General features: G+C 39.4%; 1 protein-coding gene across 9 annotated transcripts in view; it reads right to left on the bottom strand.

Moving 5' to 3' along the window:
* The window catches only part of DNAJB6 (DnaJ heat shock protein family (Hsp40) member B6), a 67,490-nt gene that overhangs the window by 44,042 nt on the left and 8,053 nt on the right, over window positions 1-15,395 (bottom strand). For all 9 annotated transcript variants that reach the window (XM_040545972.1, XM_040545973.1, XM_040545967.1 and 6 more), the window contains 4 exons: window positions 13,662-13,770; window positions 12,123-12,232; window positions 9,325-9,384; window positions 8,859-8,969 (listed from right to left, as the gene is read on the bottom strand). In XM_040545972.1, the coding sequence (XP_040401906.1) occupies window positions 8,859-8,969; window positions 9,325-9,384; window positions 12,123-12,232; window positions 13,662-13,726 (346 nt within the window). In that variant the 5' untranslated portion in view covers window positions 13,727-13,770. The remainder of the gene's footprint in view (window positions 1-8,858; window positions 8,970-9,324; window positions 9,385-12,122; window positions 12,233-13,661; window positions 13,771-15,395) is intronic.

The raw sequence follows: 15,395 nt of genomic DNA, 5'->3' as shown, positions 1-15,395 counted from the left end.
TCTGGTTTAAACATGATTACTTAACAGAAACAAAGTGTCACGATGTATTCATGCTGAACAAATACAGCCCCTGAAGTCCAAACACATACTCCCACCAGCAAAGATATAAAATGCCAGGAACAACCAAAATAGCCCTATCTTTCCCCTAGCTTCCACAGTTACTGACAAGGCAGGACCAAATTTTTATCTTACATAGAGCAGACAAGCAAGTGGTAAGTTTTTTTTTGTTGTTGTTCCTCAGGCTGTTATGCTATTTTTTATTTTAGAACAAGTTTTCTTTAATACAAAGATGACCCGTTATGATATTTAAAAGATTAGAAATAAAACAAGACTCCTGGGCATAGAAATAAGGGAACCTATAACCAAAATCAGCATTTTCTTTAAATTGTCACAGTACTTGTTTGGGAAAAAATTGTGGTATTTTTCAAACTAACTTATCAGTTAGCAAGTAAAAACACTGCAGTTAATTGTTTTGTAGTCCAATTTATTTTCGCTAGAGTGACTCAGAAGCTAGTTATGAAGGTCATTCACTCACGTGTACAAACGATCTATATTATATTACTCCCACTGTTAGGCTTTCTATTTATAGCCCAATTTTTCTTGTTACCTGGAGTTTGAATAAAAACAAAACAACCTACCACGTGAACTTGGAGTTTCTTATCTCCCCCAGCATAGCAGCCTGTTCTGCATGTGAAACTCTCTTCTGCATAACAGCAGCAAAAATGCAGGTTTTTATGGGAGATAACAGAACCCCCCCCCGAGATCCCTGCTGTCAGCCCAGCTCTAAACTGATTATTGCCTACTCCTAGCTACATGAAAACCTAACCTAGACTTGGGCATGCCATATTAGCCTTTGGCAACCCTACGTACCAAAGAAAGAAATCGGTACTCTACTTCTAGCCTCGGGTGATTTCTGTTTGCAGTCTGGATCATGATCCTCCAATGCTCTTCCAGTAGTTCTCCCCAGTAAATAAGATAGTTAAACCACTCCCCTGCAACTGACTGCTGAATCCTCAGCAAGATAGATTATTTGGAGGCAAGAAGATTGCTTTCCTGGGGGAATATTCCCTCCCCTGATGACTATGTTACCAGCCATTCAGGTACAGCATGAAGAAAAAAAATACTATGAACACTGTGGAGAGAGGACAGCAGGAGGCTTCTCCATTCAAAATGCAGCATCATTTGTTGTATCCGCTACCAAACGCATGTAAATATAGTGGCTTCAATCATGCAGGCACTGTTTATGCTTTTAGACAATAAATCAAGATGACAAATAGTACCACTCAGGAAAACAGTAACATTTCAGCCTGGTAGGTCTATTTTTGTGATTTAGCAGAACCTTTCTATGCACGACAACCTTTGTGCATAGCTAGCTTTTCTAACCTGGTTCAAATGAAGTGAATACCACAATATTGCCCCCTTTTTTTAAATGACTTCTCTTACAATAGTCATTTTGGTGCAATTTACAATCCATACGATTTTCTTATTGGATGTTATATGCATATAAAATCAACAAAACTAAGCAGAAAAAAATAAGGCCTTTCTTAAAATGGAAACTACTAGATAAATACTACACAACGGAAAAGCATCATAAAACCAAAATACTGTGCCAGGGTCACCTTAGAGTCTAACTGAACACTGTCTGGAGATAATCCACAGTTTATTTTAATCCGGGTATTACCAGAAGCTTATGAGAGGACAGAACATCAGATTCCATTTCAAAAGAAATGTTGCAGCACACTTCTGACACAAAACTTGCGGCACCATCAAGTTGATGCCACAGCAAGGATCAAGAGGGACCAGAAGGTGAGAGATTTTGAGGAAGCCAGCAGGACAGGCTTGTACTGGATCAACAACATGAGATGACATGGAGATTTTTGGGGGAAAAACGCAAATGCTTCAGCAAAGAACTCACAAAAACTTATGAAAAACGAGACACAATGAAGGACTTCAGGACTCTTGTTATCTGGTAGGAAGATCTACCAGTTGGCAGTTGCAGAAGCCAAATTAACATGAAGCTAGGAACACAAAAACCCCAGCAACACAAGACTGTACATTAGTGTCACAACTTTCAGGTGGGTTTCTTAGAGGTAACATGTTCCCAAAAGAATCTACTTACATCAGAAAAATTTTTGTGCTAATTCAAACCCATCAACTGCCCTATTCCCCTGGGTAAAACATTACACCAACTCACTGTGTACAACAGAATCCTACCTTAATTTTCTGTAGTCATGGGAAAGAATTTATCCTCAAAACGAATCAAATAAAACCACCACCACTAAATATCTCACTGCAGTTCAAAATGAAGTAGGTCATGATCCTCCCACCCTCAGTTCTCAGCTGTAACAGAAACAGGATTTTCTCACTTTCAGCAGCATGATCCACTCGCAGAATACTAACACAAGATGTGGTCCTGTTTGTCTTTCTTTCCTGCCTTGTGATCACAGAACCACATGACAAGTTGCATTAATTCATTGATGCAAAAGAAAACACTACACGTTTGTATCGCTAGCTTTCTGTTGCGTCCATGAGCTAATCTGACTCAGTACTGGTGAGACTGCTGTATTTGAAAGAAAGTGGACAGGAACAGCACCACAGGGTGGAAGAAGGGACTACAGAAGGCAAAACCTGAGAATCTACATCTGAGGCAGCCCACAATTCAGTTTGATTTAACCAATTTCATTAAATCAATCTAAGGCGTTAGCTCAAATCACCAAAAGTCACTATAAACTAAACGTGCCACACTTCCTATGACGGTCACTTCTACCATGACACTTACCTCTTCTACCATGGCAGCTGCCTGGGCAACCAGAGGGGTTCCTACCAGCTGAACAGAGCACTGCCTGATGAAAGGATGTTCAGCCAAATCACTTCTCTGCGATGGTTTCCAGTGCCACTGTAAAAGCAACTGCACTGGTGGGCAAACAGCAGGAACAAGTGCCCAAGGGTTGAAAGGAGCACAGGGACATGCTTTCAGTGCTACTGCTACCATGCTGCCCCTCATGAAAGGGTTAAGCACATCCCAGTGCAGTGCCATCTGTCACCTCCAGAAGACTCAAGAGTCGAGATAAATTGTGCACTGTCAGCAAGAGTTCTCACCTGTACAAACTGCTGCGGCCAGAGCCGTCGATAATCTCACAGGTACAGTATGCAAACGAACACTGCCCTGTAAAGACAGGCTCACTGCTCAGTCACCACTCACTAGATGACTTGCCCAACCAAACCCTCCTTCCTTTATTCTCTGCAGTAAAAGCCATGCTATTGCCTCCACTGAAGCGTGACACTGAGGAAAAATTTGTATTGCAGATGCGGGAGGAGGACACCGTAACTGTAGCGTGCTGAACAGAGTCACGTTGAAAGGCTGCTCGGCCCCACATAAGGGAGCAGCCAAACTGAACTACATTCGCTATTACAGCCTGCAGTGTTTCAGCAAGCAAGACAGAACAGGCTGCCTGCCTGCCATGAATTCTCTCTCTCAAAGGCACACTGTAACTGACTTTATGGACCATAACAGAACTGAGCGTAATAAATGTGGGTCTGAATAACACCCTTATGCAAAGGGCTACAGTTACATGACGTGCTGAAGAAAATTCTTGGAGTAGGTGTTTCTATCTTGTCTCCTATTTGAAAAAAGTTTCACGGATACAGATTTGCAGAATACACACAGGACCTGGCGCTACAGCTCTGAAGTATACCCAAGACACAGTGAAGTACATCACCAGAGCTGCACAAGCAGCAGAAACCCAGAGGCGCTTTGCATGGAAATATTTTCTTCCTTAACTACAAAGGATGCTATAGCTGCTGTGTTGATGCCACTTACTCCAAAGAGACACTGAGATGTTGCAAACACTGTTGATTCATCTGTATAGTGTTTGAATACAGACTTTTGTAATTGCTCACTTCCATAAATTAGATGTCAAACAGATGGTTGTCCCAGTTATTTAGGAAACTTTACTTAGTAGAAATGTCATAGCATTTGAAAGTCTTTCTAATGATATATACCAGAGATCCTGGATTAGTAATTTCCTAGAAAAAAGAAGATTCAAAACATTACCACCTTTTAATTCCATCTATACCATAATTAAATAGATGTTAGGGAATGGCAAGTTCAACTCTACACAGCATTTCATTTATCAGGCCACTGCCCAACTGTTCAGACACACCTTAAAAGTGGGGGAATCTTCCACTACCACTGTATGACCTGCTCACCTTGTGCCACGTCCAGCATTTGTCCTCCGAAGACGAATTTACCCTGCTAGCCATCCAAGAAGAAAATAAATCAATCTTGGGGACTACCAGGTTGAACTGGCTCAGAGATGCACACAACAAATGCAATTAACAAAAGGTAGAGGAAAGAAGGCACGCCTGGGACAAACCTCCTGTTTGGCCAGCAAGCTATCAACCAGCTCCTCAATGCATCTACTGGGGCATTAGTCAAAGATTCAGGTTTTAAGATGCATGGAAGAATTTGGAGCAAGGCCTCCTTCTCTGCAGCAGAAGCAGCTGTGTGGTAGCTTCACTACTCATGGAGCCACTGCATTGGTTCCATCTATCCTGTTTGAGATGACTCCTGAAATGTAAGCATTTCCTTTGAAGCTACCAAGTTATTTCAGAAAAATTAATGGTTGTAAGATCTGGACCATTCAGTGAATAACTATGATCTAAGACTGGTGCTTAACTACAGTTGTGCACTTTCATACCAAAGCAATGAATGCACATGCAAATCTTTGAGAATCTCTAAATACCAAAAGTTGCACATTTCTGTCAACACAATTATAAAGAGGAAAACATTGTGCAAGATAGCTTTAGTTTGAAGCCTCCTCCTTGTTCAGTTTTAGGAATCAATTTGACTAACAAATGTATTTTGCATTAGAACATCTAATCATCATAATTATCACAAAATGGGATTACGTATGGATTAAAACCACAACGTGACTGTTAAATACAACCCTTGCCCTAGCTAGATTGTATCTAAATGTCAAAAACAGGCTTTCACATTCGTCATTTGAACATGTCATTTGGAGGTAACTGAAGCTGAAACGTCTACCCTCCCTTGGCTCTGACTACTGAACAGTCACTTTCAGTCCTTGAGATGAAAAGGTTGATGAAGCTACCCTATCCTGCTTCTGAAACAATGTCCTGAAACACAGATCACATAAAATAATTTTACAATGATTACTGCACACAGACTTTCCTGTCAGGTGAAGTCTTTAGCCTATATACTTAAGGTAACTCTGTACTTTTCCGGAACTCGTGTACTGCTTTCTGTAGTCAGTATTACAGTAGCTACTCTGCAGTAATTCTGTTGTTTGATGGAACCAAACCACATACCATATAGCTAGCTCCTTGAGTTCCTCTGTGAAAAACAGATATCTAGTTAGCCATATATAGAAGTTTAACTCTACCTATGGTTTCCAACATTATTCCCCAGGCTCCCCAGGGCAGCGGTCATGACACTGAGCCTGCCGGAGTTCAAAAAGCATTTGGAAAACACTCTCAGACAAAGGGTCTGATTTTTAGGTGTTGCTGTGTGGAACCAGGAGTTAGACTGGGTGACAACATCCTTGTGGGTCCCTTCCAACTCAGGATATTCTACAATTCTACAATTATAGAGTTTTGAATATCACTTTACCAGGTAAGTATAACACCCAACAAAAAATTCCACAGATGACATAGGTTTATATGCATCATCTGGTAGTAAGTTGATATTAAAATACATCACGAATTCTAGTTACCAGACAACAAATGCAGAACGTTTATTAAATACCATTCTAGAAGGTATACTGAGAAAACTAGAGTGTTTAAGCACATTACAGCTGTTAAGATTATTATCCATGTCAAAAGAGACAGACTTCTCTCAGCCATCAAAGTCCAGACTGGACATCCATCTGGAGCAGCTTAACACATTTGACCATGGAAAAAAAAAATAAAACAAAACATGGTTCCTTGTTGAATTCAGTCGATTAGACACAAAGGCATCTGATGCCATTTGACATGCCCTGAAATATCCTGCCTAGTTACTGCTCTCTGAAGGACAGTGACGTGCTGTAGGTCCTGGGCTGTATTTTCCAGACCATACGGAAGTTAGCCGGCATCTCAGATACTCTAGACCATCTGAAGTGTTACCACATGCCCGTATGAAGCTCACTGTATACAAAAGGTGACTTAACTACTTCAGGAGTTGTTTGAACCACTATATAGGTTCTTAGGTCACTTCTGTGCTCCTAGGATGCCATTATTCCTTTCAGTGCAATTCCTCACTGAAAATCCCTTCCAATACATAATCTGTTCTTCAATTGATAACCTGAGAAGCCTCTAAATCCAAATTAAATCAGTTCTTTAATAGCCCAGAATCACAGTCAAGTGTTTTTGCCTACACCCAAACACATTCAGTATTGTTCTTCACAAAGCTTGGAGGAGCCATCTTTAAATTAATGAATACACCTCCGCTGTCAGCGGTAACATTGGGAACCTTGCCTCACTGTGAACTGTAAAGATAAAGCAGAAGAATCTCCTTGAAAAGTTTACGACCAAAATACAAATTAAACACTACGTGGAACACAAATAAAACAAATCAAAGCAAGCACCATAAACTGTACCCTATTCAATTTGGATAAGTACAAAACTTACTAAAATGAGAAATCAATCCCTATAATTAGGGGTCAACAGTTCTAATGTCAAAGGACAGTTCAAGAACAGAACAGCTATATGGTATGGAAGACTGAACACCAATTAACCAGACATTCACGTTCCAAGGCAGTACTACGCCATACAAAAAGTAGTACCACAGAGGGAACAGCCCCTTTTCCCTTCTTCCAATTACAAGGATTACAACACATCCATTCCTCAAAGAGACTGAAAACTATCACTGAAATTGCCCAGTAGGAAAACGCAGACTCTGCTGTAACAGTGTCACAGAAAACAAGCCCACATGCCTGAGCTGAGAGCTGACCTGCTGTTAAATTATCAGCTCAGGTTCAGAAGAGCACTAGCCTTCAGGCACACTTACTTTTGCAACGTATTCGCCTGCAAAGCAAGGAAGAGAAACTTTGGCTGAGCTAATTCCAGCGCAACACACAGCAAAGGCTATGCGTTAACTTAACTTTACTCCATTTGGAAGTGTTTCCAGCTGCCTTCAGAGTATTATATATTTACATTTGAAGAAAGTCTGAAGGGACCTTTCAGTTAACAGAATTAGTCAGAATGTCTGACAGAAGGTCATCTCCAAGCAGGGCCACCCAGAGCAGGGTACCCAGGACCACATCCAGGTAGCTTCTGAAGATCTCCAAGGAGGAGACTCCACCACCTCCCTGAGCAACCCGTGCTGGTGCTCCAGCACACTGACGATCACACTCATTTCTTCATGTTCACAGGGAACCTCCCGAGTCTGTGCCCCTTGGCTCTTGGCGTGTCAGTGGGCACCAATCCGGCTCCACCTTCTTTATACACTTTCTACAGACATTTAGAAACTGACGAGACCCAACTCCAAGCCTTTTTATGATAAACAATGCCAGCTCTCTCAGACCTTTCCTCATATCAGAGATGCTCCAGTCTCTTCATCACCTTCACGGCCTTTCACTGGACTCCTTCCAGTAGCTTCATCCCTCCTATATTGGGGAGCCCAGAACTGGACACAGTATTCCAAGAGCAGGCTAACCAGCACTGAGATCACTCATCTCATCTTAAATGGAAAACCTCTTTTACTATTCTTCTACTGTGGAAACAGTGAAGGAGTTTTATCTTCCCAGTTCAAGCCCTCACCTCACTCAGTATTTTTTTTTTTTTTACTAGATGCTTCTCCCAATCCATCCTTTACTTCTGCTCATTTCCCATTGGATTCTTCCTCTAATCACTTCAGATCTGCTGCTTATCCCCAGTCAGACTCTTCTTCTAGCTAGCCATCTAACTCATCAACTAACCTCCTACTGCATTAAACCTCTAGCCTCTCAAACCCTTTTCTAATCTTTCATTATAGCCATCAACCAACCAAATGACAATCACTGAGGAGTAACCTAAAGAAATATATAACTAAAATTTGAGCTGAATTAGCCATTTTAGCTTTTAAGTAAATACTGAACACAGGATGTATTCCTCTTTTGCTGCATAAAATGCTGACCTATAAACATGCACTGAGATATTGAAAGAGAACTCTACCACTTGTGAAAAAGCCCTCACACACTTGAGCAAGCAAAATCACAAAGCCAAAAGAGTGTCAGCAATATGGTAAAAAGGTCACTGACAACTTCATCACATATTGCTTCCTTTAACTAAATGAAGCATGTAGACTTCAAGAGCTATTTAAGTTATCTGTACCTTTAGGTGCTCCGTCCCCCAAGCAGACATGTGATGTAAAATTTGGAAGACTATCTAGATTACGTATGCAGCTGTTTTTATTTTGATACCAGAAAATGATTCGTGGTATACCATTTCACATTAACTGTTACAACATAGCTCTCAATGTTAACCTACCCAGTCCAGCAGCTCTCAAAACTACATTAAATATTTACAGACCAAAAGAGGTCAAATTCAGCAGATTAAGTCAGAGAGTATTCCAGTGTATACTTTTTCTGCCCAATGTTATTTCCTTCCAGCCTATAGAGACAGACGCCATAATTTCATGGTTTCTTAAACCACACCTTCTGACAAAACATGAACTGGCAAGCCAAACCTATTCTGTACTACCAAACCAGCTAAGAAGAAAGTGGACTGTAATAAACATTATTATATAAAATAGTAATTGTTTACCACCAGTTTGTAGAGCTACTTCTCATAAAGCCGTATTAGCTATGTTTGTTTTCTAAGAGCGAAGTTTTAGCTACACTTCAGACAAACATAACTAAAATCAGTAAACTACTTACCGAAGAAGTCAAACGAAAAAGGGTCCCTTCCACCAAAAAACTCCCTGAAGACATCCTCTGGGTTACGGAATGTAAATCCAAATTCAAATGGATTATCATGATGACTTCCACCTGCAAAAAAAAAATCAATTACCCTCACAAATTTGCACTGACAAGAAAGTTCAGGCTAATATGGTTTTTGAATTATTTAAAAAACAAATACACACTAAACTTTCTAAAATTCCTCTATCAGGTATCCCTCAAGTTGATTACACAATACTTTTTAATAATTACTTCTATTTTCTGTTTCCAGATATCAGCAATATCTTTTATAACTAGAAAAACTGTAAAACAATTCTAAATTCAATTTTTAAAATATTACATTTTAGGCCTTAGTGATCTGGCATTTCCAGATTCCTATCTTAGAAAGCTGCAGAAAATGGCTTTCCACGAGAAAAGAGAAAAAGACTGGCAGTTATCAACATACCTCCACCTCCATTTATTAAGCCTTCTTTTCCATATCTGTCATAGATGTCACGTTTTTTAGCTACAAGGAGAAGTTGCACATTGTATCAGTAAATGAGCAGATTGAATTTGGAAAAAAAACACGTTATTCCCAGCTAAACATCTCAAAGCTAGCTTACTTAAGTTCGAAAATGAAACTAATAAGAATTTTTGTTAAAGACTACCAAAGCAGTTTAGGTTCAGAAAGAGTAGACATTAACCTTTAGACTTACCACCATTTAGTTGTAGAAGCTTAGGCTCCCTTGTATCAGGAAAAAAAATATGGAAAGTTCCAGCATTCCACAAGGAGTTTTATCATTAAAAAAGACTACTGCAGTCTTCATCTTTACATAACTACCATTCAAAGCTTTAGGTTGTAAAGCTCTGGAATTCAATACTCTCCTCCATGTAAGTGTAATCTCAAAGTTGGTCAAAACTTGACTAGATAAAGCCCTGATCATCAACCTCCAAAAAGGAAGATTCCAGTCTCTCTGGCAAATCGTCCATTCCAGTCCTTAAGCATTCCCATTGTAAGCATTTTCTTCCTTCTATTCAACTGGAATATCCCTTGTTGCAGATTTACCTTGGCATTGCCTCTTTTCCTTTTATTGTACAAGACCAAATTAATCATGACCAAGTTATAAGTAAGGGAGGACACCTTTGTATGACACACTACAAATTCAAGTTAATTATAACCACTTCTGGTTAAACATGGGGACCAAAGAGATGTTAAAAAAATGCCATGGAAGCATTTATCTCAAACTGCTTGTTCTCTATTATTTTAGAAGACATGGAAAGGCTCTTAATTCCACTGCAGATCAGCGTTCCAGTGTCCATGAGAAAGGGGGAGAAAAGTTAATTCCACGTCACTGCATAAGAACAGACAGCACTGCTGGTACTGGAGAGGAACCCGAGAGTACCATGCAGGCAGGCAACTTATTTTGCCTGCACTTCTGTGGAAACATGAGCCAAGATTCAGTCAGGACATCTGATTTTAGATAATATTAAATAACACGCTATTCCCACAGGAATCTTTTCATGGAAAGACATTTTTGAAATTTAAATAGTGTCACTGAAAGAACACAGTTACCTCAAGCAGCTGCTGAAGAGTAAAATACTTCCTTCTGACTAACAAGAAATTAAGTTTTATATACTGGCTATCACTCACAAAGAATGGAAACTTGCAACAAATACACACACGCACAGAGCAAAGCCAGGTACGTTACCCATAACGCCTTTCTAGAACATAATTTTTAAATAAAGGAGGTTAACCTGCCCACCGGTGAGAAACGGCCAAAGCAGCAAGGTGAACAAACTGTCAGAAGGGGCAGGAAACAGCAAGGAGGACTTGAGGGCTCAAAAAGCCCAACGTTCGTCTTGAAAAAATATAATGTTCTTGAAACCTCAAGGGAAGCGTGTCCTATGATCACCCAATTTCAATATTTGCATACGTAACCCCTTACATAACTATTCTTCTTGCAGAAGTCTGTCTTCATTCAAGCCAATAATGGTGTCAGGAAACTAAGTCTGCAGGACTGTTGATGGCCTCTGAACTACTGGGCTCAGGATTCAGTTACCCTTATGCGTAAGTGATTGGTAAGACATCAATAACTTTGGATTCGGTCTAGATCCAAAAAACAAGCTGCACTTCCATAAGATATTCTGAAATTCTAGCAACATACTGTTTCTGAAGAATTCAAAGCTCTGCACACCAACTAGTTCTTTCTCCCATGCCAATTAAGAATCAAGACCAAAGAAACAGGGTGTACGAGACAGCAGCTTGATAAACCAGGCCAAATTCTGAAGGGCAATCTAGATGCTGCTGCTACTTTAAATATAGCTTTCCCAAGCTCATTGGTCTCAGGTGAAATCAAGGACACTTCAGAAATAGCATATAGACAGCTGCAGTCAATTACAGAGGAAAATAATCAAAGTTCTTAAAACACTTTGTTATGATTCAGACTGCTTTTGCCAGAACACTCCCCAAAATTAATGCTGCTTTTCAAGCAGAAAGATACGGATGAACTAAAAGCTGAATTCCTGCACCGCATGGGTCAGGCTGAGCAACTGTTTTGTAACAATTCAAAATATACACGCTCTCCTCAGTATCACAGTAGACTGAATTTATGGAATTCACCCAAACACAAGCCAAGTTTTCAAGCAAGTATTAAAAAATCTCAGGCTTTGTCAAAACTAGTTTACTATTAGAACTAGAAACAGTAGATACTTCAGAGGTTGTCTAGCCTCTTTTGTAATGGTAGATCTCAAAACACAAGCTAAAAATCTTTTCACTTCCCCCACAATAAGTCTCATTAAAACAACAGAATCTGTAAGACGTTATTGGCATTACTAAATTAAATTCCCTAAAAAACAGTATCACACATCCGTACGCACCATAAACTTGAGGCATTTCACTTAACACTTCCCCCGTATTTACACTAACATTGGCTCGACCTCCTTAGGTATGGTGAATTCTCAGTAGTCACTGATACCTCTTCAGAAATTTATGCAGAGGGCCTAGCACACATGGGATTTTGGTTTCAAGAAGGAAATTGGCTTAGTTACTCATCTAGTGAGATCCTGAACTTTCAGTTTTAAAATTTCTGCTTATTGTGTCTTATCTGGAAGCTTCTGTTTCTTTGCAAAGAAAGTAGTTTAGTTAGATGATGAACCATGGTTAAAATAACCCTTTAAAACATCATGAATTTTCTCCTCAGCATTTTTGGTCTCTCACCCAGTACCTAGAGACCTGCAGTTCAGGAGCCCTTTTAAAATACCTACCGTCTGACAAAACTTCATAGGCCTCAGCCACTTGTTTAAATTGCCGCTCTGCCTCTTCTTTGTTGTCCGGATTTTTGTCAGGGTGCCATTTTAATGCCAATTTACGGTACCTAAGCGGAAAGAAATTAGAGGTTATTTGAAATGAAGAAATATGATATACCGATACAGACAAAAACGTTTCAAAGAAGATGCCGGGGACTAAAATATTTAGAATTTCCCCAATGCTTTGTATCTTGCATCTAGACTGGTAACAACAGATTTTGCAGGTAAACAAAGAATTGTCTACCCAGATTTGCTTTATATATACACACACATATCTATACACACACACACACACACATATAGAGTTCTTTAGCTATTTTGAGATTAATTATTCCTGTGTGTTTCTGAAGATATAGCAGGTGTGCCAAAACATCACATAACATTTCTACTCCATGCTTCTCCTTAGAAGCTCCGTACTACAATCAACTGTGGCAAGCATCGAGGGTACTCTGCTGATGGAGATGATAAAGCTCCAGGAGTACCCTGATACCAAACTGTGGCAGCATCTAACATCAGTGGCTTGACTGCTATACCTGTATACAGTCCCTATCCTCAAAAGAAGTATTTTAGGCAAAGTGTTCACAACCACTTAGAGGGACAAAACTAAACTTTGGCTTATATTGATTTGGAGTGTTTTACATGGTCATAAAAGATTACAGTTCAAACAGTTTAGTCTGAACTGTTTTTACATAGACGTAGATGCAGGAATTTGCACAAGAACAAGGGAAAAAAACCACCTACCATGCACTAGCACAATTTGATAAATTTTAAACCCAAGCACCTAGGAGAAGGCAAGACAGAAACAACTTTTCTCTGTCACTTGAAACTGCAACTTATTAATGTCAGACGTTTCTGGTTTACTAAAATTGCATACTACCAGAACATTTCTTTCCAACAGTTCCCTGAAAGGTAAACAGTATTTTTTAAAATGTTACAAACACCCAACCTAAAACAATACAAAGACAGTAACTCCAAACAAAGAACTGTATTTAGTTCCTTTCAGCATTCCCTAATTTAAAATGCTTTTTATATAGTAACAGATGTTCAGTCCATCAAAATCTAAGCACAGAAACCAGACTTCACATTAAGTACTAATATCAAACAACAACCAAAAAACAGTGTGCCAAGTATTTGTTAATAATTTAGAAAAAGCACCTCTGCAAAGGAGAGGAGGATTAGCTGCAGTTCAGCCACAGAAGGGGCTATCACTGCCTGTAAAGTATCAAGCTTAGAGATAAACTTGTACAGAAATGCATTTAACAGCAATCACAAACCAGTGACAGACAGCATTTTCACTTCAGCAGTACCCAGGATTATTTCCCCAATTTCATAAAAACAAGCGAATGCTTTTCTTCAGATCACCGCATGTTTCTCAGTTAGTAAAGGTATTACCTCAAATTACTACTCATCCAAGTATTGAAAACACAGTGAGGAACTGGAAACCATGTGATTATACTTGATCCGAAAACATCTCATGTATACCAAAGTGACACTTACGCTTTTTTAATATCTTCTGGTGAGGCATGCTTCTGCACTCCCAGGACTTCATAGTAATCCACCATGTTTCAGCAGTTGTCTTGTTCACAATAGATGGGTCTTTCAAATCCTGCAACAAGAAGAACTTGTAAATGAAGTTTGTACAGTCACACTACTTCATAAAAAAACAGGGAGGAATTTAGTATCTTCTACTACCCAACCCAACATAGTTGCTTGTTTTTAGAAATTCAAATGTTCCAAACACACACACGCTAATTTTAGGTTGACACCAACAGTCACTTTGATTCTAGTTTGGATTTATTTTATTTAATTTCACTGAAAGTGTAAAGAAATTTAAGTAAATGCAGGTCCTGAAATAAACGTGACTGGTAGTTTTAATCACAACATTAAGAAGAATTTGTATAGTATATCATCATTTTGATATACAAATTAATAACCTCTGAATGCAAAAGCCACCATGAATCATGTTCACAGAATCATCTAGGTTGGAAGAGATCTCCAAGATCACTTGGTCATCTCTGGCACCTATGCCACATCTTAAGCACACACGAGCACAAAGGGCCACATTCTTTCACATCCACTTTTCAGAATAGTGCTTCCACTTTGTTCCTGTCAAAAAAAAAAGCAGCGTGCAGGTCTCAGAAATTTAAAATTCCTCCTATTATTTCCCATAAGCCTTTCCTGTACTCAGAACTTGACAGCATAATCACTTAAAAGCTAGTAAATGCCATTTACTTCTTCTATGCTTGCCAATAGCAAGTACACACCCAGACAACATCACTCAAACTAAGGTTAGCCAACGAAGTCCAGTAAGGGAGCACTTTGTGTGTCTCAGAATGAGAGAATAAAGTTTTCACAGGAGTCCTAAAAAACCTACATGTTAAAAGAAAGAACACTGGCCATAGTTTAAATAAAGTTTTTTTTGTCAATATCAGAGAATAGTTACAGGGAAGACAATAACCATTAATCCAGATTGCCACAAAGATTAAAGAACAGAACCTTCCTAAAAACACAAAGAGCATTTCCTCTCTTCCTGCAATGGCCTCCTCTCAGTGCAACAAGTCTCCGTCCTGCCACAAATTGCAACCACCTTTCCATCTTACCTCCTCTGCTGGTTAGTTGCACGAACAAAGCAACAGTGACCTTCTCAATCACTTATTGACTCGCTGCATGTAAAGTCACCCAAATATACTCAGAGCGTAACAATACAGCAATTATTCACATTTTCTTATCCATGCAACAGGAAAAAAAATAATTGAAACCAGTTTTTCTTCCCTCAAGTCACTCAGTTTTTCATTTCAGTCCAGGCAAAGCCTCATTTTCACATTCTTTCACGTAAGTGCTGAAAGAATCAAGCATGATACAGCCCACTAAAATATTCTGAAGTTAATTCACTCTACTGATATTACATGCATCTTTCGACATCCTGGGCCACAAACATTAAAGGGAGACTTCCTTTTAAAATAAACTGGTACATCTTCAAAATGCATTGCTGTTGTAGCTTAAAGCCTCATTAAATTTAATTGGGGATGTGGTTACGCAGACATTTCCTCAACTGGCATAGCCAATTTAAGAGAGAGCCTGCCATCCTGCCACCCCCCTGCCCCACTACTTACAGAAACAAACATCTAGGAGTAGCTACGTGCTTTTAGCAATGTAGTTAACCCTACAGTCCCACAAGCATTTAGAAATGCAGCAGGTAGGGAGACCTCTAATTGACTCTGCCCTTTGATG

Source organism: Cygnus olor, chromosome 2 (assembly GCF_009769625.2).
Source record: "Cygnus olor isolate bCygOlo1 chromosome 2, bCygOlo1.pri.v2, whole genome shotgun sequence".
NCBI classification, from domain to species: domain Eukaryota; kingdom Metazoa; phylum Chordata; class Aves; order Anseriformes; family Anatidae; genus Cygnus; species Cygnus olor.
This window is presented reverse-complemented; position numbering and strand designations above follow the sequence as displayed.